This window comes from Ictalurus punctatus, chromosome 12 (genome assembly GCF_001660625.3).
Source record: "Ictalurus punctatus breed USDA103 chromosome 12, Coco_2.0, whole genome shotgun sequence".
NCBI lineage: Eukaryota > Metazoa > Chordata > Actinopteri > Siluriformes > Ictaluridae > Ictalurus > Ictalurus punctatus.
Window position 1 is genome coordinate 30,541,504 of NC_030427.2, and position 26,516 is coordinate 30,568,019.

General features: G+C 38.5%; 1 protein-coding gene across 29 annotated transcripts in view; it reads left to right on the forward strand.

Moving 5' to 3' along the window:
- LOC108272815 (uncharacterized) overlaps positions 1-26,516 on the forward strand; it is a 257,124-nt gene that overhangs the window by 32,478 nt on the left and 198,130 nt on the right. For 23 of the 29 annotated variants that reach the window (XM_053684750.1, XM_053684771.1, XM_053684765.1 and 20 more), the window contains 8 exons: positions 502-618; positions 6,808-6,861; positions 7,102-9,537; positions 9,913-10,107; positions 11,200-11,373; positions 12,787-12,960; positions 17,753-17,926; positions 19,403-19,576. In XM_053684750.1, coding sequence (XP_053540725.1) covers positions 502-618; positions 6,808-6,861; positions 7,102-9,537; positions 9,913-10,107; positions 11,200-11,373; positions 12,787-12,960; positions 17,753-17,926; positions 19,403-19,576 — 3,498 coding nt within the window. The remainder of the gene's footprint in view (positions 1-501; positions 619-6,807; positions 6,862-7,101; positions 9,538-9,912; positions 10,108-11,199; positions 11,374-12,786; positions 12,961-17,752; positions 17,927-19,402; positions 19,577-26,516) is intronic. The other 6 variants (XM_053684772.1, XM_053684780.1, XM_053684758.1 and 3 more) reach the window with 5 other exon arrangements.

A 26,516-nucleotide genomic window follows, 5' to 3' on the forward strand; every position in this document is an offset into this window, starting at 1 on the left:
TACTCCTGTTTTGAAGTCCTTACACCGGCTCCCGGTCAGGTTCCGTGTCCATTTTAAGATCATGATGTTGGCATACAAGGCATTACATGGATTGGCTCCGTAATACTTATCTGGCTTATTAATCCCTTACACCCCAAATCGCAGACTGCGCTCCTCACAGTGTAATCTCTTAACTGTTCCACAAACCCGCCTAAAATCTGTGGGTGACAAGACTTCTGTCTCTGCTCCTTCACTTTGGAGCTCTCTTCCTCCTGAACTCAGGGAAGCCCAGACTCGTGGCATTTTTAAAGCTCTTCTCAAGACACACTTTTTTAAACTTGCATTCGACTGCTGATTGTCTTTTTAGATTGTTTTATAATTATTTTTATTATTAATGTTGTTTTTGTTCTTGTTCACTTTTATTTGTTTTATTTTTCTGTGGACTGTGATTTTATGTACAGCGCTTTGAGAAGCTGCTTTAAAGGCACTTTATGAAATAAAGTTTATTATTATGTTGTGCAGTAAACTCAAGAGAAAGAGACCAGACTTCCTAGATCTCAGCTGTGTCTCCATGAAGAGTGATGTGTCTATGGATCCCCCTGGGAACTTTAGAAATAGAGACTCCTCATCTGTACACAGGTAACATCCCATAATTCTCATAGTTAAAGTCAGAGTAATGTCTGTTCTACACAATCATTAGCAACTATTTTTATTTATCTTAGAGTGACATGGTCTTTATTGATACCACAGAACCTTCAGTGAATGCTTTAGATGAAATATTGTAAACATTTATGAAGGTCAAAATGTCTTACAGGTAATGTCTTAAATGCCAAAGCAAGAAATGATAATATAAGCAAAACAAACTGTAGGAAACAATATGTAATGACACTAAAATTACTACTGCTAATAACAATAATTATAATAATTAAACATTGAGCTTTTCTAATAGGAAATAACAATTATTAAAATAATGTAATTCTTGAGTGGAGTCACAGTAATGTCTGTGCTACACAATCATTAGCAGCTATTTTGATTTGTATTTTAGTTATTTGGTCTTTAGTGATACTACAGAACTTTATGAAGGTTAAAATGTTAAAATGTCTTACGGGTAATGTCTTAAATGCTAAAGCAAAAAATGCTAATTTAAGCAAAACAGTTTATAGGAAACAATATGTAATGACACTAAAACTACTAATAATTATAATAATGAACATTAAGGAGTTCTAATAGGAAATTAGAATTATGAAATATTATAATGTACATAAACACCAGACTATAAAATTTCATAAAACAGAAACAAGTATTCAACACTGATTCTAAAATGAACAGGAAGTGCAAAGTAACAACATTGTTGTTTTGTGCTAAAATCCAGGCACCATTAAGATCACGGTTACTTGGACGTGTCTCCATGAAGAGTGATGTGTCTGAGTATTTCTGTCAAATATAATAGAAAATGGAGACTCTTTATATGAACACAGACACTGATTATTTACCATAAATAATATAACTGACATTACAGTGTTTATTAATAATAATAATCACAATCAGCATTTTCCTCAGTTTAAACATCTCACCTCCCAAAATCATGGTTACTTGGACGTGTCTCTATGAAGAGTGATGTGTCTGAGTATTTCTGTCAAATATAATAGAAAATGGAGGCTCTTTATATGAACACAGACACTGATTATTTACCATAAATAATATAACTGACAATACAGAGTTTATTAATAATAATAATAATAATAATAATCACAATCAGCTTTTTCCTCAATTTAAACATCTCACCTCCCAAAATCATGTCAGTGGGTCTACTGATAACTAAATTGTCCCTACAGGTGACGACTGAATCTCATCCACAGTGTCGTATAATTCTGGATAGAGTTACAGATTTTTATACCTGTGAACCTTTCTAGCAGGTTTTTAAAATAATAATGATCTGTATCTGCATCCATTCAGGACACATTATCTGTTCATTCTGAATGATGTCCTCATGTTCTGTTACAACCATAATGACCATATACAGTCCCCTCCACAAGTATTGGAACAGCGAGGCCAATACTTTCTTTTGCTATACACTGAAGACATTTGGGTTGGAGATAAAAGATGAATGAGACAATAGATCAGAATTTCAGCTTTCATTTCCTGCATGATAAGGTGCCATGTTCTAAGTTATTTAACACATCTAGATGTAAATAAAGATAAAATCTAGAAAACTTCAAATTAAAACGGACACATTTTTCTCCAGGTCCACAATGTTGGTGATGTTGTATTTAGCAGTGTGTTTTATAAATATTAATGCCCTTACTACAATTGCTTTTTTTTCCAGTTTTATTTTTATTGAACATTTCTGCTGAACACGTCTACATGTCTGCTGAACATCACCTTTTCTCTTCTCTCCTCCCCTCCCTTTCCCGAATATTCCATTGAGAAGGAAAAAAAACAAATTGAGCAACACACAGCAGTAAACATTCACACTTTTTTTTTCTTTTTATAGTAACAAAGGAAAGCAAAATTAACCCCCCCCCCGGCTCATCATGGCTACCCAATAACTGTTGCTGGATATATAAATATAAATAATGTAAGACCCAACAACAGGCACAAAAATTTAAGTGGGAAGTGTCTGTCACTCCATAAAGTATACGATAAAGGGATGCCATTTATAAAAAAAAAAAAACTTCTCCGTACAACCTTCATCGTATACCTTATTTTCTCGAGTTTTAGAAAAAGCATCACGTCCTTTAGCCACTGGGAGATAGATGGGTATTTAGCAGACCTCCAATGCAACAGTAGGGAACGTCTTGCTATGAGGGATGTGAAAGCAATAACATCCTTTTGTATCGAGCTCAATGGAACTGAGTCATCAGGAATCACGAATACAGCAATCAATGGACAAGGATTTAAATCTACCCAGAGAATAGTGGACATGATGGTAAAGAAACCAGTCCAAAAACCATGGAGATCAGGGCAGAAGAAAAACCTATGGCCAAGATGGCAGGGAGAGCCATGGCATTTATCACACCTGTCCTCTACATCCGGATACATCACAGAAAGTCTCGACTTGGACAGATGGACTCTGAGTAAAACTTTGAACTGGATGAGTCCAAGACAAGCACAAGAAGTGGTAGACTGTACCCTCCCTATAGCACGTTCCTAACACTCCTCACTTATCTGTACTCCTAACTCCGTTTCCCACGCATTCCTAACTTTGTTACTCGACTCACTACCTAACGCCAGAATGAAATCATAAATCCTAGAAATCGTTCCTCTCTGATGCGGATTGTTTGAAAACAAGCTTTCCCAAGCCTGTTCAGGAGGCGCAGAGGGGAAATCAGGAAAACATCTAGAAACGAAATTCCGAATTTGAAAATACCGAAAAAAATGCGTCACAGGGAGGTCATAAGTGGATGCCAGATTGGCAAAGCTATCAAACACACCATCGGCATTCAGATTTTTAACTTGTTTAATGCCCTTGTCATACCACACTGAAAATGTGGAGTCCAAACACGATGGAGGAAATAGATGGTTGTTGACTAAAGGACACAAAGAGGATGCACCTACAAATTTAAAGCGCAGTCTAAATTGATACCGAGTCATAAGTGTGTTGAGGACGACTAGATTATCAGTATATAGGGAGAGTTTTGTAGGTAAAGAGGAGTAAAGCAAAGCAGGTAAAGAGGATTCCCTACAAGAAGATCGTTCCAATTTACACCAAGAAGATCCAGGAGATTTAACCCAGTAGCAGAGTTTATGAATGTGCGCAGCCCAGTGATAGAATTATGGGTAATGCAAGTCCTCCACTAAGTCTACATTTCTGCAATAAAGATTTACTAACCCTTGGTGGCTTCCCTCCCCAAATAAAAGCACTAATTATCTTATCCATGAATCAAAGAATTATTTTGGCAGAGAAAGAGGAACTTGCTGGAACAAGAAAAGAAACTTCGGTAATATATTCATTTTGACGACATTGATCCTGACAATTAGAGAAAGGGGTACGTTACCCCAACTCTGAATGTTAGATTTAACCTTTGAGATAAGGGGAGTGAAGTTAGCTGATGAAAGATTAGATAAAGAACGTGTCACGTTGATAGCTAGGTATTTAAACCCTGACTGACTAAATCGAAACGGTAAATCTGACTGTTGGAGAGAAAATGCTGCAGTATTGACAGGAAAACAGTCGCTTTTATCTAAATTTAATTTATAACCAGAAACAACACCGAAGGACTCCAGAACACCCAAGACAGCTGGCATAGAGGCAACAGGATCGTTACATACAATAACGAATCATCAGCATATAGCGACAATTTATATTCTACACCGTATCGAACTATTCCTTTAAACAAGGGAGAAGATTTTAGTGCAGTAGACAGCGGCTCGATAGCGACAGCAAAAAGCAGAGGGGATAAAGCACAGCCTTGACGACACCCTCGTCCGAGAGCAAAATAATCCGAATAAATATCGTTTGTCTGAACCCTGGCATTAGGGGATGAGTAAAGGAGGCTAATCCAAGAAATAAACTTATCCCCAAATCCGAACTTCCTCAAGACTGCAAACAAATACTCCCACTCAACCCTATCAAATGCTTTTTCAGCATCTACTGAAATCACGATCTCAGGAAGCTCAGCCGAATGCTTTGAATAAATTATATTAAAGAGTGTACGGGTTTTGAAAAACAATTGACGTCCCTTTATAAAACCGTTCTGCTCTTCAGATATAATATAAGGGAGTACATTCTCTAAACGAGATGCCATTACTTTCACCAACACCTTCACATCTGCATTAAGCAGAGACAGCGGTCTATAAGAACCGCAGGAGGACGGATCCTTACCCTCCTTAAGAAGCAGAGCTATAGTGGCTTGTGTCAGAGTCAGAGGCAAAGACCCACATTCCAAAGATTCGTTGAACATAACCAATAGCAGTGGAGCTAGTTTTCCAATAAACGTTTTAAAAAATTCAACTGGAACCCGTCCGGGCCAGGAGCTTTGTTAGACTGCACAGTTTTAACTGAAATTAAAATTTCTTCAAGAGAGAGTGGGGAGTCCAGTTGCATGGCAGTATTCGAATCAATAACAGGGGTACAAAGGTTTTGAAGAAATGCATTCACTTTAGTATTGTCTGTAGGAAATTCGGATTTATAAAGCATAGAGTAAAACCATTTAAAAGTAGCATTGATTTCCATGGGCTCTGTAGTGACGATATTATAAGTGTTTTTTATACTAGGTATGAGACGGGAAGTGGCCTGTCGCCGTAGCTGATGTGCCAGTAAACGACTCGGCTTGTCGCCATGTTCATAATATGAACCACGAGTACGTAACAACAAGCGTTCCGCCTCTTTAGTCGAAATAAGATTAAATTCTGCCTGTAAGTCAAGACGCTGTTTAAGAAGTTCTGGAGAGGGGTTCAGTGCACATCTCTGATCGAGGTTACTGATCGCAGATGTAAGTTCATTAACCCCAGCAGTGCGTTTTTCATTACAGCGAGCAGAGTAAGAAATAATCTGCCCTCTGATATAGGATTGAAGTGTCTCCCATAACAATGAATAAGAGGTGGAGTCATTCTGATTGAAGAAAAGAAAGTCATCAATAGAAGTATAAATGAACTCACAGAATTCACTGTCTGCTAAAAGAAGAGAATTAAATCTCCAAGGCGGTGGGCTACGTTTATAAATAGAAAGATGAATATCTAATTGTAGAGGCGCATGGTCAGAAATTACAATACCCAGATAGTCAGAAGAAACTACACAAGAATCAAGAGTGCTGTCTATAAAAAAATAATCAATCCTCGAATAGGAATGATGCACCTGGGAGAAGAAAGAGAACTTTTTAACAGCGGGGTTACGGGATCTCCAGGGTTCAACGAGACCGTTCTGACACATAAAATCTGAAAATGTTTTAGACATCGCAGATTGATTCAGAGTACGGGGATCAGACCGATCTAAGTTTGGGTCAGTTACACAGTTTAAATCTCCACCGAAAATCAACAGGTGAGTATTTAAGAAAGGGAGATTGCTCAACAATCTATTAGCAAATTCCACATCATCAAAGTTTGGAGCGTATACATTTACCAACAACACCTGTCTTTGCATCAGAGTACCAGCAGCTATAATATATCTACCGTTCACATCAGCGATAACGTTAGTGGATGAAAACTGTATCCTTTTGTCAATTAAAATAGCGACCCCTCTTGCTTTCGAATTAAAGTTCGAGTGGAAGACTTGACTCACCCAAGGCAGTGTAACCTTTGATGATCTTTAATACGTAGGTGCGTCTCCTGTAAAGATACTATATTGGAGTTGAAACGTTTCAAATGTGTAAAAACCTTCGATCTCTTGACAGGATTACCCATACCTCTGACGTTCCAACTAATAAATCTTAAAGGCGTGCCTGTCCCAGCTGTGCTGGCATCCATATTACTACTAACCATTTAAAGAAAGTAAACCATAGGAATAGAAATAGCCAATTGGAGCCGAAGCTTGAGTGCGGTGAAGTCAGGGATATCGCTCGGCATCGCGGATGCGGATTCAGGGGGAGAAGGGGGCTCGCTCGCGGCGCGCATCCTAGGCCTCAGTTGTGTCTGAATGCTACCACGGGTTTCGTGTTCTTTCCAGACTTTTAACGAGCCACAAAGTTAAAACTGCAAACAAGGAAAAGAAGTAGAATAAGTCAAAATATATTATATAACCAAAAAGTGCTAATTAATGACAATTTTAATCAAAATCAGCAGGAGCCTCCAACGTCTTACTCCATCGAACTCCGAATTCGAACCCCCACTGCAATTGTTTTTAAAGTGATGAAAGTTATTGTCTTTAACAGCTACAGTTTTTATTCCCAGTGTTCTACAGAAGTCAGGAGGCAGAAGAGAAAAGAACATCATCACAGCTACAGGGTAAGATTGAATCCAACAACATGACTGTGACACTGACGCGCTGGTATTATAAACATCTCTGCTGTTATTTCCTGCAGAGTGATTAGATTATAGAACACATACTGTAGAATAAGGCAAACACACAGTGAGAACATCATAAAGAACGGTTATCTGTGGTAACAGTCAGAAAAAAGTGTGATCTTAAACTCTAATAATTAGACCCCATGTCTCACCATGTCTTCCTTCTTCACCCTGTCACAGACACGACCCAGAACCTGCTGCTGTAAATGACTTCCAGAAAAAGTTCAAATTAAATCTGGTGAAGAAGTTTCAGTGTTTAAATGGAGTGATGATGAACCCGGAGAACCGAACACTCCTGAATGAGATCTACACAGAGCTCTACATCACAGAGGGAGACAGTGGAGACGTCAATAAAGAACATGAGGTGAGACAGATCGAGGCAGCATCCAGGAGAACAAACACAGAGGAAACACCAATCAAATGCAATGACATCTTTAAGCCCTTATCTGATCAAGACGAACCCATCAGAACTGTGCTGACAAAGCTCTTATCTAAAAAAGACAAACCCATCAGAACTGTGCTGAAAAAGCTCTTATCTAAAAAAGACAAACCCATCAGAACTGTGCTGACAAAGCTCTTATCTAAAAAAGACGAACCCATCAGAACTGTGCTGACAAAGCTCTTATCTAAAAAAGACGAACCCATCAGAACTGTGCTGAAAAAGCTCTTATCTAAAAAAGACGAACCCATCAGAACTGTGCTGAAAAAGCTCTTATCTAAAAAAGACGAACCCATCAGAACTGTGCTGAAAAAGCTCTTATCTAAAAAAGACGAACCCATCAGAACTGTGCTGACAAAGCTCTTATCTAAAAAAGACGAACCCATCAGAACTGTGCTGAAAAAGCTCTTATCTAAAAAAGACGAACCCATCAGAACTGTGCTGAAAAAGCTCTTATCTAAAAAAGACGAACCCATCAGAACTGTGCTGAAAAAGCTCTTATCTAAAAAAGACGAACCCATCAGAACTGTGCTGAAAAAGCTCTTATCTAAAAAAGACGAACCCATCAGAACTGTGCTGAAAAAGCTCTTATCTAAAAAAGACAAACCCATCAGAACTGTGCTGAAAAAGCTCTTATCTAAAAAAGACAAACCCATCAGAACTGTGCTGACAAAGGGAGTCGCTGGCATCGGAAAAACAGTTTCTGTGCAGAAGTTCATTCTGGACTGGGCTGAAGGGAAAGTAAATCAGGACGTCCAGCTCGTGTTTCCACTTCCTTTCAGAGAGCTGAATTTGATGAAGGACCAGAAACTGAGTCTGATGGATCTCCTTCATGTCTGTTTTAAGGAGACAAAAGAAACAGAAATGTCCAGTTTGGAAAAGGTTCTGTTCATTTTTGACGGATTGGACGAGTGTCGTTTTCCTCTGGATTTCCAGAACACAGAGAGAGTGTGTGATGTAACTGAATCAGCATCAGTGCATGTGCTGCTGATAAACCTGATCAAAGGGAATCTGCTTCCCTCTGCTCTCATCTGGATCACCTCCCGACCAGCAGCAGCTGATCAAATCCCCTCTGAGTGTGTCCATCGAGTCACAGAGGTACGAGGGTTCAATGACCCACAGAAGGAGGAGTACTTCAGGAAGAGGATCAGTGATCAGAGCCTGGCCAATAACATCATCACACACCTGAAGTCATTAAGAAGCCTCTACATCATGTGCCACATCCCAGTCTTCTGCTGGATTTCAGCCACTGTTCTAGAGAGAATGTTGGATGAAGCAGAGAGTGGAGAGATGCCCAAGACTCTGACTCAAATGTACACACACTTCCTCATCATTCAGACAAACATCATAAGAGAAAAGTACTCGAAGAAGCAGGAGAGTGATGAAGAAATGCTTCTCAAACTGGGACACCTGGCTTTTCAGCAGCTGATGAAAGGCAACCTGATCTTCTATGAGGAGGACCTGAGAGAGTGTGGCATTGATGTGAGAGAAGCAGCAGTGTACTCAGGTGTGTGTACGCAGATCTTCAGAGAAGAGTTTGGACTTCACCAGAGTAAAGTGTACAGCTTTGTTCATCTGAGCATTCAGGAGCATCTCGCAGCTCTGTATGTGCACCTGACATTCATGAAGGAAAAGAGAAATGTTCTTGATTCTGACGAAGAGGGTGAATCGGAGATGTTCTATGACCAGTGGATTGAAGATATTACAGTCTCAGATGTCCACAAGAGTGCTGTAGATAAGGCCTTATACAGTGAGACTGGACATCTGGATCTTTTCCTCCGCTTTCTTCTGGGTCTCTCACTGGAGTCCAATCAGAAACTCTTACATGCCTTAGTAACACATACAGGAAGTAGCTCCCAGACAGGAAAGAGTAACACAGTACAGTACATCAAGGAAAAGATCAGTGAAGATCCCCCTACAGAGAAATCCATCAATCTGTTCCACTGTCTGAATGAACTGGGGGACAATTCTCTAGTGGAGGAAATCCAACGCTACCTGAAATCTGGAACACAAAGTGAACTCTCTTCTTCACAGTGGTCTGCTCTGGTGTTTGTCTTACTGACATCAGCAGAGGAGCTGGAGGAATTTGACCTGAGTAAATATATCTCTACAGATAAAATAAGAGATTGGATTGTTGTGAAGGTGATGCCTGTGATTGCAGCATCCAGAAGAGCAATGTAAGTAAATCTGAATAGAACTGTTCTACTGTTACAGTGTTAAGAGAACAAATCAAATGTCTTAGCTGTTCAGATCAATCTAACTCTTCATGACACTTTAGACTCTTTCTTTTCTCCTATTAATAACATTTTAGATCAGACTCTTGCTTTCCCATTCGGTGTCCCGGATCTTATACTCCATGTTTATACAATGTGTGTGTGATGATGTACGCAGCTGAAAACTCCCACCAAGCCGAATCTGAACAGCTCTGACTGTGTGGGACTTTTGTCTAACTGATGTTTGTGCTTTTGAAACTGAGAAGTTGCAGTGAAAGCTTTGAGGACTTGTTTGATAATTTGCATTACTGTTAGTTCATTATGTATTATTTCCTTCAGTATCAGGTGTGATACAATTCAAAAAAGTGGTTGGAGAGCTCTGGACTCAGTGCTCAGCTCAGAAACCTCCAATCTGAGAGAACTGCATCTGACTGTGGATACACTGCATCTGACTTGGTGTGAACTAGGAGACTCAGGAGTGAAGCGTGTCTCTGCTCTACTGGAGAATCCTCAGTGTAAAGTAAAAAATCTGAAGTAAGATCATCTCTCTGAGAGACACAGTACTCACTAAAAGCTGCAGTTAATAGTTGTGTTCAGTTCTGTTTTTTCAGTTAAATCAGTACAACATACAGAACAAATGTATTAGTCATTAAACATATCACTTGTGCATTAAAGTAATAATTAAATGCACTTAGACATGTGTATAAAATACATTTATACAGAGATTTAAAAACCCCTGACTCGTTACTTTTAACATAAACCAGCAGTAGTTTTACACCATAATTGTTCAGTATTAATAATTAGGGATGCACCGAATGTTTGGCAACCGAAATTATTCGGCCGAAAATAGCAAAAAAAGCATTTTCGGTGTTCGGCCGAATAAGTGAAAATGCCGAATAAATTTGACCGAACAATGGCGTGTTTGATGACGCAACCAGAGTGAGACCTGCGAATGTCACGACCTCGATGAGGGGGCGTGCACATGCACGAGCTACGTGCACGACGCACGGGCTCTTCGGATGTTTACTTTTTTGTTTCTGTTCCGGAGAGTTCTGTCACGTCACGAGACGTAAGGGAGTAGAGTACGGAAGCAGGTAAAGACGTATTTATTTAAGGACAGGCAGACACATCCAAATCATAATCCAAAAAACTCAAGACAGGCAAAGGGACTAAATGAACTAATCTATAGTTTAAACTAACTAAATCTATCAAGGAACAGAACATTAACGACGTATCTAACTCTACTATATCTACTGTAATACTCGGCGAGGTGTACAGGGGCGCGAGCGGTATATATCCCCAATATAATCAGCCCTATAGAACCCAATAGAACCATTTTCTGCACTCTTGTACTCAATGCACTTTTTAATGCACTTATTGTTGTAGTCTACAGAGTGTTCCATTCTTTCAGCAGTCAGTTATAGGCCTAACATCGGCTATTCAAGGGGCTCAAAGATGTATTCGGCTTCGGCCAAGAATTTTCATTTCGGTGCATCCCTGTTAATAATATCTTGTGATTGGACAAGAGAAGGGAGACAGTCCAACATAACACACATCATCTTTACAGAAAGTTTTAAACCAAGATGAAAATGTGTTGATGAAGAGTGTGTCATTGTGTCTCTGCAGGTTGTGTTATTGTGATATCTCAGGTGAAGGCTGTGCTGCTCTGGCTTCAGCTCTGAGATCAAACCCCTCACACCTGAGAGAACTGGATCTGTCTGAGAATAAACTAGGAGACTCAGGAGCGAAGAGTCTCTCTACTGTACTGGAGAATCCTCTCTGTAAACTGGAGAAACTGAGGTAAGATCATCTCTCTGAGAGTCACATGACCTGCTCCTCAGTAAGACACATTCTCTAATAGTGAGACTGAAGCAGAGGTTTTAGGTTCATCATCAATGTCCTGAGGAGGAAGATTGTTTCTTTTCACTGCACACTGATGATCTGTCACAGAGTCTTTGGGTCAGATGTACGTATGTGAGAAGCTGCAGCACAAAACGTGACTTGATGCGACTGCAATGTTTCTAAAATTACTGTGAAATTTACTACAACACTGTAACTAATCACACAAACTGCAGCTCCGACACAAACTAAATACACTGTGTGTGATGCAGGGTTTAAATGCAGCAGGGAAACGGTGCAAATGATCTCAAAATATAGAATTTATCAATTAAAATGAGAAGTTAATGTCATAGAAGTTAACACGTCGATACAGTTTATGTGTAAAACTTTCAACAAATGATTTGTAATTAAAAATGGAATCACTATGAAGAGGGTTGCCAGATCTGTTTTACAGAAGCAGCTAAATGGACTTCACTGTAAATTTATCAGGAGTGAAGTGTCTCATTGTGTTAAGTTCTCTGACATTGGCTTCTCATTTTAATTGATAAATTCTATATTTTGAGATCATTTGCACCGTTTCCCTGCTGCATTTAAACCCTGCATCACACACAGTGTATTTAGTTTGTGTCTGAGCTGCAGATTGTGTGATTAGTTACAATGTTGTGAGACACTTTAATGATTAGTTTTATTTGTCTTCATTTATGGGTTTGTATTGGCTCACTTTTTTATATTCTTTAATAAACTCCAATAATATAAAACATCTGGTTTTCACAAATGTTGTCAGTGGTGCTCTTAGTCCCTGATCTAGTGAACTAGCATGAGGATGTGTTTTTGATAGAAACTCCAAAGAACTTCTAGAAGTCTCTCTGGATAAAGGAGTCTGATAAACGCTGTAAACATGTTAAAAATAAACAGTTTAAACTCAACTGGATATTATATAAAATTACAATATGTAGTTTATACATTTTCATTAATCCATGCAAATGATGTGATTTGAAGTTGATCAAGTCAAGGTTTACATTCGTTAGTCTGGGGCTCAAGCTGGAAATGTGAAGAAAAGAATTTGACTGTGCTGTAATGTATATGTGATAAATAAAGACTTCTTCTTATGTATAAATGTACACACACTCAGGAGCACGAGTAGAATACGAATGAACAGGATTTTCATGAACACCAAATTTCTTGTGTAAACGCTCGTACAAACGATTTACACACAAACCCGTTCATATCCAGTTTTATAAATGAGGCACATTGTTAATTAGAATAAACAGATGATATTAAATCCTCATGTCATTCTGAATAATAAAATCCCACACATCATCTTTAAAGTAATGAAAATGTGTTGATGAAGAGTGTGTCATTGTGTCTCTGCAGGCTGAGTAGGTGTGATATCTCAGATGAAGGCTGTGCTGCTCTGACTTCAGCTCTGAGATCAAACCCCTCACACCTGAGATACCTGAATCTGTCTAGGAATAAACCAGGAGACTCAGGAGTGAAGAGTCTCTCTGCTGTACTGGAAAATCCTCTCTGTAAACTGGAGATATTGTGGTAAGATCATCTCTCTGAGAGTCACATGACCTGCTCCTCAGTAAGACACATTCTCTAATAGTGAGACTGAAGCAGAGGTTTTAGGTTCATCATCAATGTCCTGAGGAGGAAGATTGTTTCTTTTCACTGCACACTGATGATCTGTCACAGAGTCTTTGGGTCAGATGTACGTATGTGAGAAGCTGCAGCACAAAACGTGACTTGATGCGACTGCAATGTGTCTAAAATTACTGTGAAATTTACTACAACACTGTAACTAATCACACAAACTGCAGCTCCGACACAAACTAAATACACTGTGTGTGATGCAGGGTTTAAATGCAGCAGGGAAACGGTGCAAATGATCTCAAAATATAGAATTTATCAATTAAAATGAGAAGTTAATGTCATAGAACTGAAAAGGTAAAAAAAAAAAAAAAAATGGAACATTTGATTTTTAAGTAAAAATGGAGTCACTATGAAGAGGGTTGCCAGATCTGCTTTACAGAAGCATCCCAATGGACTTCACTGTAAATTTATCAGTCTCATACTTACTTACTTTTTCCCTCTGGGGAACACAGACCACTGACGACCTTCCACCATCTTTCACAGTTCCAGTATTCTCAGATCCGTTTCAGGCCTCATTCATATGTGGAATTAAATCTGATATGAATCGGATATGTGCATTTTTGTCTGCCATGTAATCAGACAGATCGGATATTCCCCCGACAATGCGAGTCGTACGTCATTGAAAAAGCGACAGTGGCGAATGACGTCAACTCAGGTGGACACCAACCGCGAAAACACAACTCTCGACAAGGACTCTCTTCTTTTTTCTCCGCTTAAGAGACCGGTGTTTTGCTGACGTTTAAATACGGTATGGAAAACAAAAGCTTGTATTATATTTTCGTCTGCGTCCGTTGCAGAATTTTTAGTTCCTTTTCGGCCTAAGATTCAGGTGACGTCTACCTCGGGCTGTTTCAAGAAGTGTATAGTGTAAATGCAGATATCGGATATGGGTCACTTTTAAAAGAAGATGTAAGCGGGTCGTCAAGACCTGCAGAGTAAATGCAGCCAAAAGTCGCTCTGGATAAAGGAGTCTGCTAAACGCTGTAAACATGTTAAAAATAAACAATTTAAACTCAACAGGATATTCCAGATATAAAATTACAGTAATCCATGCAAATTATAAGTTAAGGCAAAATTATTCAATTAAATTTTATTTATATAACGCTTTTTACAGTAGACATTGTCTCAAAGCAGCTTTACAGAAATATATAAACACGGTATACAGATATTAAAAGTGCGAATTTATTCCAATTGAACAAGCCGGTGGCAAGGAAAAACTCGTGAAGATGTTAGAGGAAGAAACCTTGAGAGGAACCCGACTCAGAAGGGAACCCGTCCTCATCTGGGGAACAACAGATAGTGTGAAAAAGTTCATTATGGATTTATATGAAGTCTGTTTGGCCTTAGAAGCAGCCGTAGTCCAGCTGTCTGGAATTGGAGTAGATGAGAGCTCCATCCAGAGGCAGGACTTCCGAAACAGATCAGGCAGGTCCGGAGAGCAGAGAGGATCAGGATCTCTAGTATCTCCATAAAATCGTGTGTGGCTCGACAGAAGGAGAGAGGGAGAGAAGAGATTATTAGGCCTGTGCTTAGCGTAACAGAAAGTCTAGTCAGGGTAGGCTTGAGTAAACAAATACGTTTTAATCCTAGACTTAAACACTGAGACTGTGTCTGAGTCCCGAACACTAATAGGAAGACTGTTCCATAACTGTGGGGCTCTATAAGAGAAAGCTCTCCCCCTGCTGTAGCCTCCGCTATTCGAGGTACCGTCAGATAGCCTGCATCTTTTGATCTAAGTAGGCGTGGCGGATCATAGAAAACCAAAACGTCACTTAGATACTGTGGTGCGAGACCATTTAGTGATTTATAGGTTAATAAAAGTATTTTATAATCAATGCGAGATTTCACTGGGAGCCAGTGCAGTGTGGATAAGATCGGGGTGATGTGGTTGTATCTTCTGGTTCTAGTTAGGACTCTAGCAGCTGCATTCTGGATTAACTGGAGTTTGTTTATGCTCCTACTGGAACATCCAGACAGTAATGCATTACAGTAATCTAGTCTAGAGGTGACGAAACATGAACCAATATTTCTGCATCATGTTGTGACAATATATTTCTTATCTTAGAAATATTTCTGAGATGAAAGAAGGCTATCCTAGTAATATTATCTACATGAGCATCAAATGATGGACTGGAGTCAATAATCACTCCAAGGTCTTTAACTGCTGCACATGATGAAACAGAAAGACCATTCAGAGTTACTGTGAGATCAGAAAGATTACTGCTAGCTACATGTGGCCTTAATACGAGTTCTTCTGTCTTATCAGAATTAAGTAAAAGGAAGTTAATAAACATCCAACATCTAATGTCCTTTACACAATCCTCAACTTTACTAAGCTGTTGTCTGTCCTCTGACTTCGCTGAAACACACAGCTGTGCATCATCAGCATAACAGTGGAAGCTAATTCCATGTTTATGAATAATTTGACCTAGAGGTAGCATATATAAAGTAAAAAGCAGTGGGCCTAAAACAGAACCTGGTGGAACACCAAATTTAATCTCGGTATAGGTGGAGAAGTCTCCATTTACATCTACGAACTGATACCGATCGGTCTAATGAGACCTGAGCCAGGAGAGGACTGTTCCCTTAATGCCAACAACATTTTCTAATCTATCAAGGAGAATAGTGTGATCTATAGTATCAAAAGCTGCACTAAGGTCGAGTAACACAAGCAGCGAGACACAACCCTGATCAGAGGTCAGTAGAAGGTCATTTACTACTTTAACCAGCACTGTCTCTGTGCTATGATGAGGTCTAAATCCTGACTGATACACTTCATGAATGTTGTTCCGATGTAGGTACGAGCATAGCTGCTGTGCTACAGCCTTTTCTAAGATCTTGGAGATGAAGGGGAGATTTGATATTGGTCTATAGCTGGACAGTTGAAAGGGGTCAAGGTCAGGTTTTTTAATCAGGGGTTTAATAACTGTTAATTTAAGTGATTTAGGTACATAGCCAGTGCTAAGGGAAGAATTGATTATATTTAAAAGCAGTTCAATTACTCCAGGACAAATCTGTTTAAAGAAACATGTAGGTACAGGATCTAGTATACAAGTTGATGAATTGGCTGAAGAGATTAATGAACATTCTAAACATTGATCTGATATTGCTATATTATCATCTACAGGGTTAGTTATAATACTGTCTGGTTTTAATTTAATAGCCTGAATTTCACATCTAATATTTTCAACTTTACCAATGAAAAATTTCATGAAATCTTCACTGCTATGTAATGATTGAGTGTTTCTCTCTGTAGTGGTTTTATTCCTAGTTAATTTTGCTACTGTGTTGAATAGGAATCTAGAATAGTTTTTGTTATCTCCTATTAAGGTGGAGAGAGAGACTTTTCTAGCATCGCTAAGAGATTGTCTATAGTTCAGTAGACTCTCCTTCCATGCTGTTTGAAATATCACCAGTTTGGTTTTGGTCATTTACGTTCTAATTGTCGAGTGGTCTGTTTTAAGGTTCATGTTTGATCGTTATACCAGGGTGCTAGTTTTTTCTCTAATTTTCTTTTGAGTGGAGACACTCTATCCAGCGTGTAGTGGAGTGTTGACTCTAAGCATTCAGTCGCCTGATCGAGTTCCCTGGGATCAGACGGTGATCCAAATCTAAGTGATGTCTCTGGGAGGTTGTTTATGAAGCTCGGTGCAGTAGCTGATGTGAAAGTAGGTTTTACGCGGTAGTGAGGCGAGGTGGAAATATTATGATCAATACGTATTATGAACGAGATAAGATAATGGTCTGAGACAACTTCAGACTGTGGAAAAATTACAATATTTTCTCTATTTAATCCGTCTGTTAGTATGAGGTCAAGAGTGTGACCACCATTATGAGTAGGTCCGATTACGTTCTGATTATCCCCTACTGAATCTAAGATGGACACAACCGCTGTTCTCAGAGGGTCTTCTGGGTTATCAAAATGAATATTAAAATCACAGACGATTAATGCTTTATCTACAGACACAACCAGGTCTGAGAGAAAGTCTGCAAATTCACTAAGAAATTCAGTATATGGCCCTGGGGGTCTGTAAATAATAATTAGAGGAATCGACTTATTTTTTGTGGCTACATAAGTTATACCGGTATAAAGAATTTTAAAAGAATTAAATTTATGACTAGGTATGTGTGCGACGCCTGGATTTTGACTATGGATGAGACCAACACCTCCTCCTCTACCAGCTGAACGAGGCTGATGTACATAACTGTATCCAGGATTTATCATTATAATGGTTAAGGCTATGGGTTACTGATCAGAAGGTTGGGCCCTTGAGCAAGGCCCTTAATCCTATCTGCTCCAGGGGGCGCTGTATCATGTCTGATCCTGCGCTCTGACTCCAACTTCCTAACAAGCTGGGAAATGTGAAGAAAAGAATTTGACTGTGCTGTAATGTATATGTGAAAAATAAAGACTTCTTCTTATGTATAAATGTACACACACTCAGGAGCACGAGTAGAATACGAATGAACAGGATTTTCATGCACACCAAATTTCTTGTGTAAACGCTCGTACAAACGATTTACACACAAACCCGTTCATATCCAGTTTTATAAATGAGGCACATTGTTAATTAGAATAAACAGATGATATTAAATCCTCATGTCATTCTGAATAAAAAAATCCCACACATCATCTTTAAAGTAATGAAAATGTGTTGATGATGATGTCATTGTGTCTCTGCAGGTTGTATAAGTGTGATATCTCAGGTGAAGGCTGTGCTGCTCTGACTTCAGCTCTGAGATCAAACCCCTCACACCTGAGAGATTTGACTCTGTGTAGACATAATCTAGGAGACTCAGGAGTGAAGCGTCTCTCTGCTATACTGGAGAATCCTCTCTGTAAACTGGAGATACTGAGGTAAGTTAATCTCTCTGAGAGTCACATGACCTGCTCCTCAGTAAGACACATTCTCTAATAGTGAGACTGAAGCAGAGGTTTTAGGTTCATCATCAATGTCCTGAGGAGGAAGATTGTTTCTTTTCACTGCACACTGATGATCTGTCACAGAGTCTTTGGGTCAGATGTACGTATGTGAGAAGCTGCAGCACAAAACGTGACTTGATGCGACTGCAGTGTGTCTAAAATTACTGTGAAATTTACTACAACACTGTAACTAATCACACAAACTGCAGCTCCGACACAAACTAAATACACTGTGTGTGATGCAGGGTTTAAATGCAGCAGGGAAACGGTGCAAATGATCTCAAAATATAGAATTTATCAATTAAAATGTGAAGTTAATGTCATAGAACTTAAAAGGTAAAAAAATGGAACATTTGATTTTTAAATAAAAATGGAGTCAGTATGAAGAGGGTTGCCAGATCTGCTTTACAGAAGCATCCCAATTGACTTCACTGTAAATTTATCAGTCTCATACTTACTTACTTTTTCCCTCTGGGGAACACAGACCACTGACGACCTTCCACCAACTTTCACAGTTGTTCTCTAACCTCTCCAGTTGTTTTCACTCCTTTAGACCGATCAACACCCAAAGTATTATTTTAATGACTTTGGGGGTCATTTATCGATCTTTTAGTAAAGTTGTGTGTAAATGTTTGCGTGAGTCAAACCCAACTCGAATTTTCCACCGGATTTACAAAAGTCTCTGAAAGTCTGATTTTCTTCGTACTCGCTTTAATGATTAGTTTTATTTGTCTTCATTTATGGGTTTGTATTGCTCTCTGTTTATATTCTTTAATAAACTCCAATAATATAAAACATCTGGTTTTCACAAATGTTCAGTGGTGCTCTTAGTCCCTGATCTAGTGAACTAGCATGAGGATGTGTTTTTGATAGAAACTCCAAAGAACTTCTAGAAGTCTCTCTGGATAAAGGAGTCTGCTAAATGCTGTAAACGTGTTAAAAATAAACAGTTTAAACTCAACTGGATATTATATAAAATTACAATATATAGTTTATACATTTTCATTAATCCATGCAAATGATGTGATTTGAAGTTGATCAAGTCAAGGTTTACATTCGTTAGTCTGGGGCTCAAGCTGGGAAATGTGAAGAAAAGAATTTGACTGTGCTGTAATGTATATGTGATAAATAAAGACTTCTTCTTATGTATAAATGTACACACACTCAGGAGCACGAGTAGAATACGAATGAACAGGATTTTCATGAACACCAAATTTCTTGTGTAAACGCTCGTACAAACGATTTACACACAAACCCGTTCATATCCAGTTTTATAAATGAGGCACATTGTTAATTAGAATAAACAGATGATATTAAATCCTCATGTCATTCTGAATAATAAAATCCCACACATCATCTTTAAAGTAATGAAAATGTGTTGATGAAGAGTGTGTCATTGTGTCTCTGCAGGTTGCGTTATTGTGATATCTCAGCTGAAGGTTGTGCTGCTCTGACTTCAGCTCTGAGATCAAACCCCTCACACCTGAGAGAACTGAATCTGTCTGGGAATTATCTAGGAGACTCAGGAGTGAAGCGTCTCTCTGCTGTACTGGAGAATCCTCTCTGTAAACTGGAGAAACTGGAGTAAGTTCATCTCTCTGAGAGTCACATGACCTGCTCCTCAGTAAGACACATTCTCTAATAGTGAGACTGAAGCAGAGGTTTTAGGTTCATCATCAATGTCCTGAGGAGGAAGATTGTTTCTTTTCACTGCACACTGATGATCTGTCACAGAGTCTTTGGGTCAGATGTACGTATGTGAGAAGCTGCAGCACAAAACGTGACTTGATGCGACTGCAATGTGTCTAAAATTACTGTGAAATTTACTACAACACTGTAACTAATCACACAAACTGCAGCTCCGACACAAACTAAATACACTGTGTGTGATGCAGGGTGAAATTCTTAAAGAGGAAATTTTGTTCTGTTAGTGAGGATTCTTTCAGTACATCTGTGTCTAGCTGCTATGAACCGGGTTGCCAGATCTGTGTTACAGAAGCAGCCGAATAGACAAGCAGTATTAAAGTTATTCAGTTTTCCTCAGTAGTGAAAACACACACACACACACACACACACACACACACTATGCACTAAAATGCATTAAAATACGTCAGAACATTAAGTGTTTCATCATAAATAAGGAGTGATTTTTAAAATGATTTCACTTTTATAATAATAAAACAGGGTCTAATGTTCTTCCAAGTCACTGGAATGTGTGTAAAATAACAAACAAACACATTCTGCATAAATAAAACAGTCAGACTTGTTCTTGTCAGTACTGAATAAACCATTTAAACATTCAGTCTCTCTCTCTCTCTCTCTCTCTCTCTCTCTCTCTCTCTCTCTCTCTCTCTCTCTCTCTCTCTCTCACACACACACACACACACACACACACACACTCATTTCAAGATACACAAAGTATGTTTTGATGTTCAGAAACTGAGAGAGTGAAGAGTGTCATTGTGTCTCTGCAGGTTGGGTGATTGTGGTGTCTCAGGTGAAGGCTGTGCTGCTCTGACTTCTGCTCTGAGATCAAACCCCTCACACCTGAGAGAACTGGATCTGTCTCTGAATAATCTAGGACACTCAGAAGTGGAGTGTCTCTCTGCACTGAAGAATGATGAACATTACAAACTACAGACACTGGAGTGAGTAATGATATTTTTTATATAAACACTGAAACAAATTAAAAGACTGACAGCATTATTTTGTACATTATTTTGTATATTTAATTTGAGTTGCAGTAAATATCAGATGATCAGATACTGGGTTAAAATTGTACTATATTCTATTTAATCAGACTTTTTCTAACAATGAGCTTTAATGCTGTTTGGTGTTGATTTAAAATTGATGTGAAAGCAGAAGACAGGGAGTCAGACAGTCTACAAAATGTCAGCACTGAGTGCATGAGAGTGATTGTAGATGAACACCTCGTCTCCTTGTGACACCCTGCTACCTCTGACTTCATACTGCTGCTTTTGTCTGAATAAGATGATCTCGGCTTTTCCCCGTTTCTGATCGGCAGCAGATTTTCTTCTCCACTCTCATAAAAGCGAATTAAAATCATCATCTTTGATGCCACACTGCTACAAATATTTAATTTAAGGAGTCCCTTTACTCTGACACTCCTTCCAGCACTCCACCTCCACACCGTGTCTTCTGTCATTCCTGTAAAGTTTCCCTCCGCTTGTTCTTAACGTCTGCACTTAAATACACGTGTAGAACAAGAGATAAAACACACAGCAGTGATCACTGTTTTCAGAATAAAGCTCCACAGCCTGTGATTGTATAAGAGCAGGGATGTGATGGTAAATATCTGCTCATGGTCCTGTTAGATCTTGTGGAAGTTCTCATCTGTTCTAGCTAAATGTTCTAACAAATGTATTCTATAAGAATGAAGGAATGTTGAATGATTATGAACAGGAGATGATAATGTTTTCCTGCAGCAGAGATGATTACATGCTGTTGATCATGAAGTACCACTGTCTAGATTTTGGTTATTAATTCAGATATCTGTCTTTTACCTTTTAATAGACTACACACATCTCTGTTCTGAGTGGAACGACCTGTGACCCCTGGACAACATTTCCTCAGTCCCAATGAAAACCTGAGGGATTATTTGGAACAGCAGGTGAAAAACCACACGAACTCCAGCTGAAGCCAGTCAGTGGAAGACGGATCTGAAATGGACAGGAACAGTTTCATGACATTGGTGGGATTCTCACCTGACAGGATCAGCATCTGAGGAGTTTATGTGAAGAAGCCCCTAGGAGACTCACCACAAGTCACATTTCTCACTCTGTCCTTTAGTTGGTGTTTAATATAGTGTAGATCTTTTGGTTCCAGGATCAGATCTAATCTGTTCTTTATTTTCTCTGATATCTGATCCCCATTTCTTTGCTAGTATCAGCTGATCATACCCGGTATGGGATCAGTGCCTTCTCTATTACTTAAGTGTACTCTACTTGCTATATTTTGAAGAAGTAAATATAAGTACAATATAATTATATAATACGATATTATTTGTGCTGTGTAAAATTAGTTCATGTATTTAACATGAATTTTTGTCTAGGAAACTATGCAAGAGCTTATTTAGGTGTTCTATTGTCCTGTATTTCAGGTGTAATGCTTAAGAGATTGAGAGGGAAACACACAGATCTGGAGAAATGTAACAGTTTTTGCAAAAATGTATAACAAAAGTATTTTTTATTATTTTATTAAATGTCAAAACATTTCATTAATTCAGTTTTATATACAGTACTACAGTAGTTATACAGTTATACAGTAGTGCTGAACATTACATTAAGAGTGAAATAAATGATTTATCACACAATCAAAACTGAAAAACCTGATAAAAAAAAGCAAATGGTGTGATTTTAAGTGTGTGTGTGTGTGTGTGTGTGTGTGTGTGTGTGTGTGTGTGTGTGTGTGTTGTACCTCTGTAAGATGATCTAGTTTGAGCTCGCCGTTGTCAGAGGTCAGCTCTTCCAGACAGAACATGAGTTCATGGGTCTGCTCCACTGAAAAGATCACACACACACACACACACACACACACACACACACACACACACACACACACGGGATTATAATTCTATATACATGTCAACATCACCCTGGAAATAAAGTGGGAAGACAGGAGAGACTCCATTGTCCAGTGTTTCACGCAGTCACACTGCACCAGAGATCAACTGAGACAGATTAGCGTTAGAATCTGCAGTGTGTACAGTTATTTTCATCAGGAAGAATAAATCCTCAGACATGGTGTTCCTGAGCTGTTAGGAGTCATCATCATAATTAGAGCTGCTCGAGTCTGATTCCCGTCACACGCAGTCACGGATACATGACACAATGTGCTTCTTCCCCAAAGTGTAACACAAAGTCTGAAGCACACAATTGTACAGAAAGTCTCTGAATGTTCTTCTGTGAAACACTTACAACAGCAATCATTGTTTACCAGAAGGTGTTAATCCTACAAATCCGGCATCTAATCATCAGCAGATTTTAATAAACTTAATGTATTTATTTATTTCAAACATATACATCAAACATGTTTGAGCGTCTGCAAAAGATTGAATAAGACCCTCATAGACATAAAAAAATAATCTGATCCAGTTTTCTGTTCACACTTTAAACCCAGGATCGACTTTCCCAGTATTTTCCCAGCACACGTGCACAACCCCATCATCATCAACTGCAGGGAAAACAAGTGGATAAAGCTGAGTGTGTGTGTGTGTGTGTGTGTGTGTGTGTGTGTGTGTGAGTGTGAGAGAGAGAGAGAGAGAGAGAGAGAGATCTTTGCTGTCATGAGGGAGAGCAGGAGCTTTGCTGCCTCGGTGAACTTCTTTTCTCCGTACAGCCGGTGGAACTCACGGTACTTCCCTACACACACATACACGCATCTGTGCTACAATGTTTCTGAGGAGCTTCTATTGACTTGTGGACTAATGTATCTAAATAAATCCGTACTGGTGCACAAACACAGCTGTCGCCTTAGCTTCAGTAACTAAAACGTCATCTGGCTCTTTTAATTTGTCCAATAGAAGTCTTTTTTTTTGTGCAAGCTCCAATATAATACCCGTTAGACCACACAGACTTTGGTATGGCTCGTGTCCACTCGCTAGTTCGCAGTGAAACCTGGCACATCCATGCTGTGTAGATGTCGATCGATTAATCAGCACTGAAAACCAGCCGCTTTTTCTCTCCACATCAAAAAGAACAAATCCACACCAGTAGTTTTCCGGGTTGCGTCCCCCTATGGGAGCCGCTGAGAAAGGTCCGCTGTCATTACAAGAGTGCCCTCTAGAGGCGAAATAAAACCCATCACTGACTTATTTGTGATATTTGAAGTGTTTTTTATTCATTTTGGACGTCTCTATTGTTATTTGTTATTTGGAGTGTTACTCTTTGGTTCAGTTTGATGTACATCTTATATAATTTTATATTTTTAATAGTTAATATATTAATATGTATATATTATTTCATTTAAAAACAGGACAGTACATTTTCCTGGTACAGTCAGCACTGTTTATTATTGTAATAAAGTTCAGCAATATTTAACTTTCACTTTTATGTCTTCATTCAGTATCAATTTAAAAACTATCGGTCGATTCATCGGTTATCGGCAGGTACTGCTGATCTTAGTTATTGGTATCGGTAGCGTCCATTATCGGTCATCCTCTAACATTCTGTTTAGCCAATCAGGCGATTGATTCTCCTTTAAATATAATACAGGGGTCCTTATTGTTTTTGTTATTTCAGGTAATGATGAAACATAACTAAACCATTTAAACCATAAATATAAATAAAAATAGCAGTGTCATATCAAATGAAAACACTGATTTAATTATCTGTCATTTCTGAGATGTGTTGATGTATCTTGAAGAGAAGCTCTGTAATGGCTACATCATTAATAATGTACCCGTTTATTAGATTTATATAAATAATGAGACCAAAAAAAGTGATTTCCAGGTGCAATGCTGAGGTTTTTAAAACAGAGAGAACTGAAGAACATGTTTTATGTACACACACACACACAGAAAGCACCAAGGAATGTGAGTCTGTCGCTGAGGATCATGGCAGGTCCAAGATTATCGATAGATCCAGATCAGAGAATGATCCGCGTGTGCAGTAATCCTGCAGAAACCTGCACAGCACATGCAGCACATCATAAATATTAAATAGATTTCTTTTAAAAAAGCATTTAATTATTGTAATGTTGAGGAGTAATATACAGTCGGGTCCATAAGTCTTTGGACACTGACACAATTTTGTCATTTTGCACCTGTACACCACCACAGTGGATTTGAAATGAAGCGATCAAGACGTGACTGAAGTGTAGAGTTACAACTTTAATTGAAGGGGTTTAACAAAAATATTGCAGCAACCGTTTAGGAGTTCAAAGCATTTTTTGCAGAGCTCACTCTGCTCCACATCACTAAGTGATGGATGCAACCAGAGCAGCTCAGCACGGTGGTAGTCGCAGGGAGGGTCACCATGGACCGGCTCCTGAGGACCGCCTCACCAACTCCTCACCTTGAGACGAGCCCATGCCGACCGCGACGAGCCCATTCTGACTGACTCGCCCCCATCACTCGCCCCCAGTTTACTGTTCATGTCACCATTACCTTTTATTCCCAACAAGACCTCAGTCTCCATCAGACGGAGGAGTAATCATCAAGTGACTGAGGAAGAAAGTCCTCTAAGGCAGAGAAGAATTTTATATTAAACACCGCAGAGATCAAACTGTGCTGCACGAGCAAAAACTCATGTTTCTATCCAAAATGCTCCGCTGTGTGTAAGGGGCAGGGATCGAAAAAATCAATCGACCAACTAATCGATCATGAAAATAATCGTTAGTTGCAGCTCTAATATATACACATCAAACTATTTAAAACTAGATCAATTAAAAAGCTGCTTAAATGTTGTTCCTCAGATGTACCCCAACTCCACACCATACTGTTCAGAGTGCTTCTGCTTTTATTAAAGATTCCTGTTTTGGTGACACTTTACAATAAGCTCTCATTCGTTAATGTATTAACTGACATGAACTAACAACGAGCAATACATTTGTTACAGTATTTATTCATCTTTGTTCATATTAGTGAATAAAAATACAGTCGTTCGTGGTTTGTTCACGTTAGTTCACAGTGCATTAACTAATGTTAACAAACACAGCTTTTGATTTTAATAATGTATGTGTAAATGTTGAAATGAAGATGAATAAATGCTGTAGAAGTATTGTTCATTCTTACCTCATGTTAACTAAAGTAGTTAGAAAATGTTAACTAATGAAACCTTATTGTAAAGTGTTACCCGTACTTTCATTACATTAAGCTCGATGTTTACGTACTTACTTAATATTGTAATACTTAATATCGTGTTTATATTCAACTTAATACCTGTTATTTTTTGTGACATATAAAACTAAAGTCTTAACACATGGTTTTGTTTTTAAATAAACAATTTGTAAATTGTTGCTAGTTAAAAAATGTTCATGTTTAAATGCATCATTTAAATATGAATGTAAATTTCTTTCATTTATATTTGAATGTAGTAATGTATAAAGGTGGAAAGATAATTCCAATAAAGATATGTATTTGTACATAAATTCAGGCTGAATCACTGTTCTGCACAGTCTACATCCAACTGTGACCTTAGGAATAAGTTGCCTGTCAGACATATGAATGTACTGTGAAGCGTTCAAGTGAGAAATAATTCAGAAACTGAATAATCAAATGTATTATTTCTTGAATGTTTCTGTTAGACATGAAATGAAAAAATGTAAAGTACTGATTATTTCATTTGTTTCTTTTTTATATTGTATTTGTTCTACTGGTTATTTACGTCTTTGTTCTTTTATTTTAACAAATATGCAAATAATGCATCAAGAATCACTTTATAATTGAATAAACTGTTAGTATTTTGTCTTCTGGGAGACATGTAACTGTCTTATTTAACGCCTGAAAGGCGTTCACTGATCAGCCTGTTCAAAAGTTTACATCCCCCTGGCTCTTAATCTATCG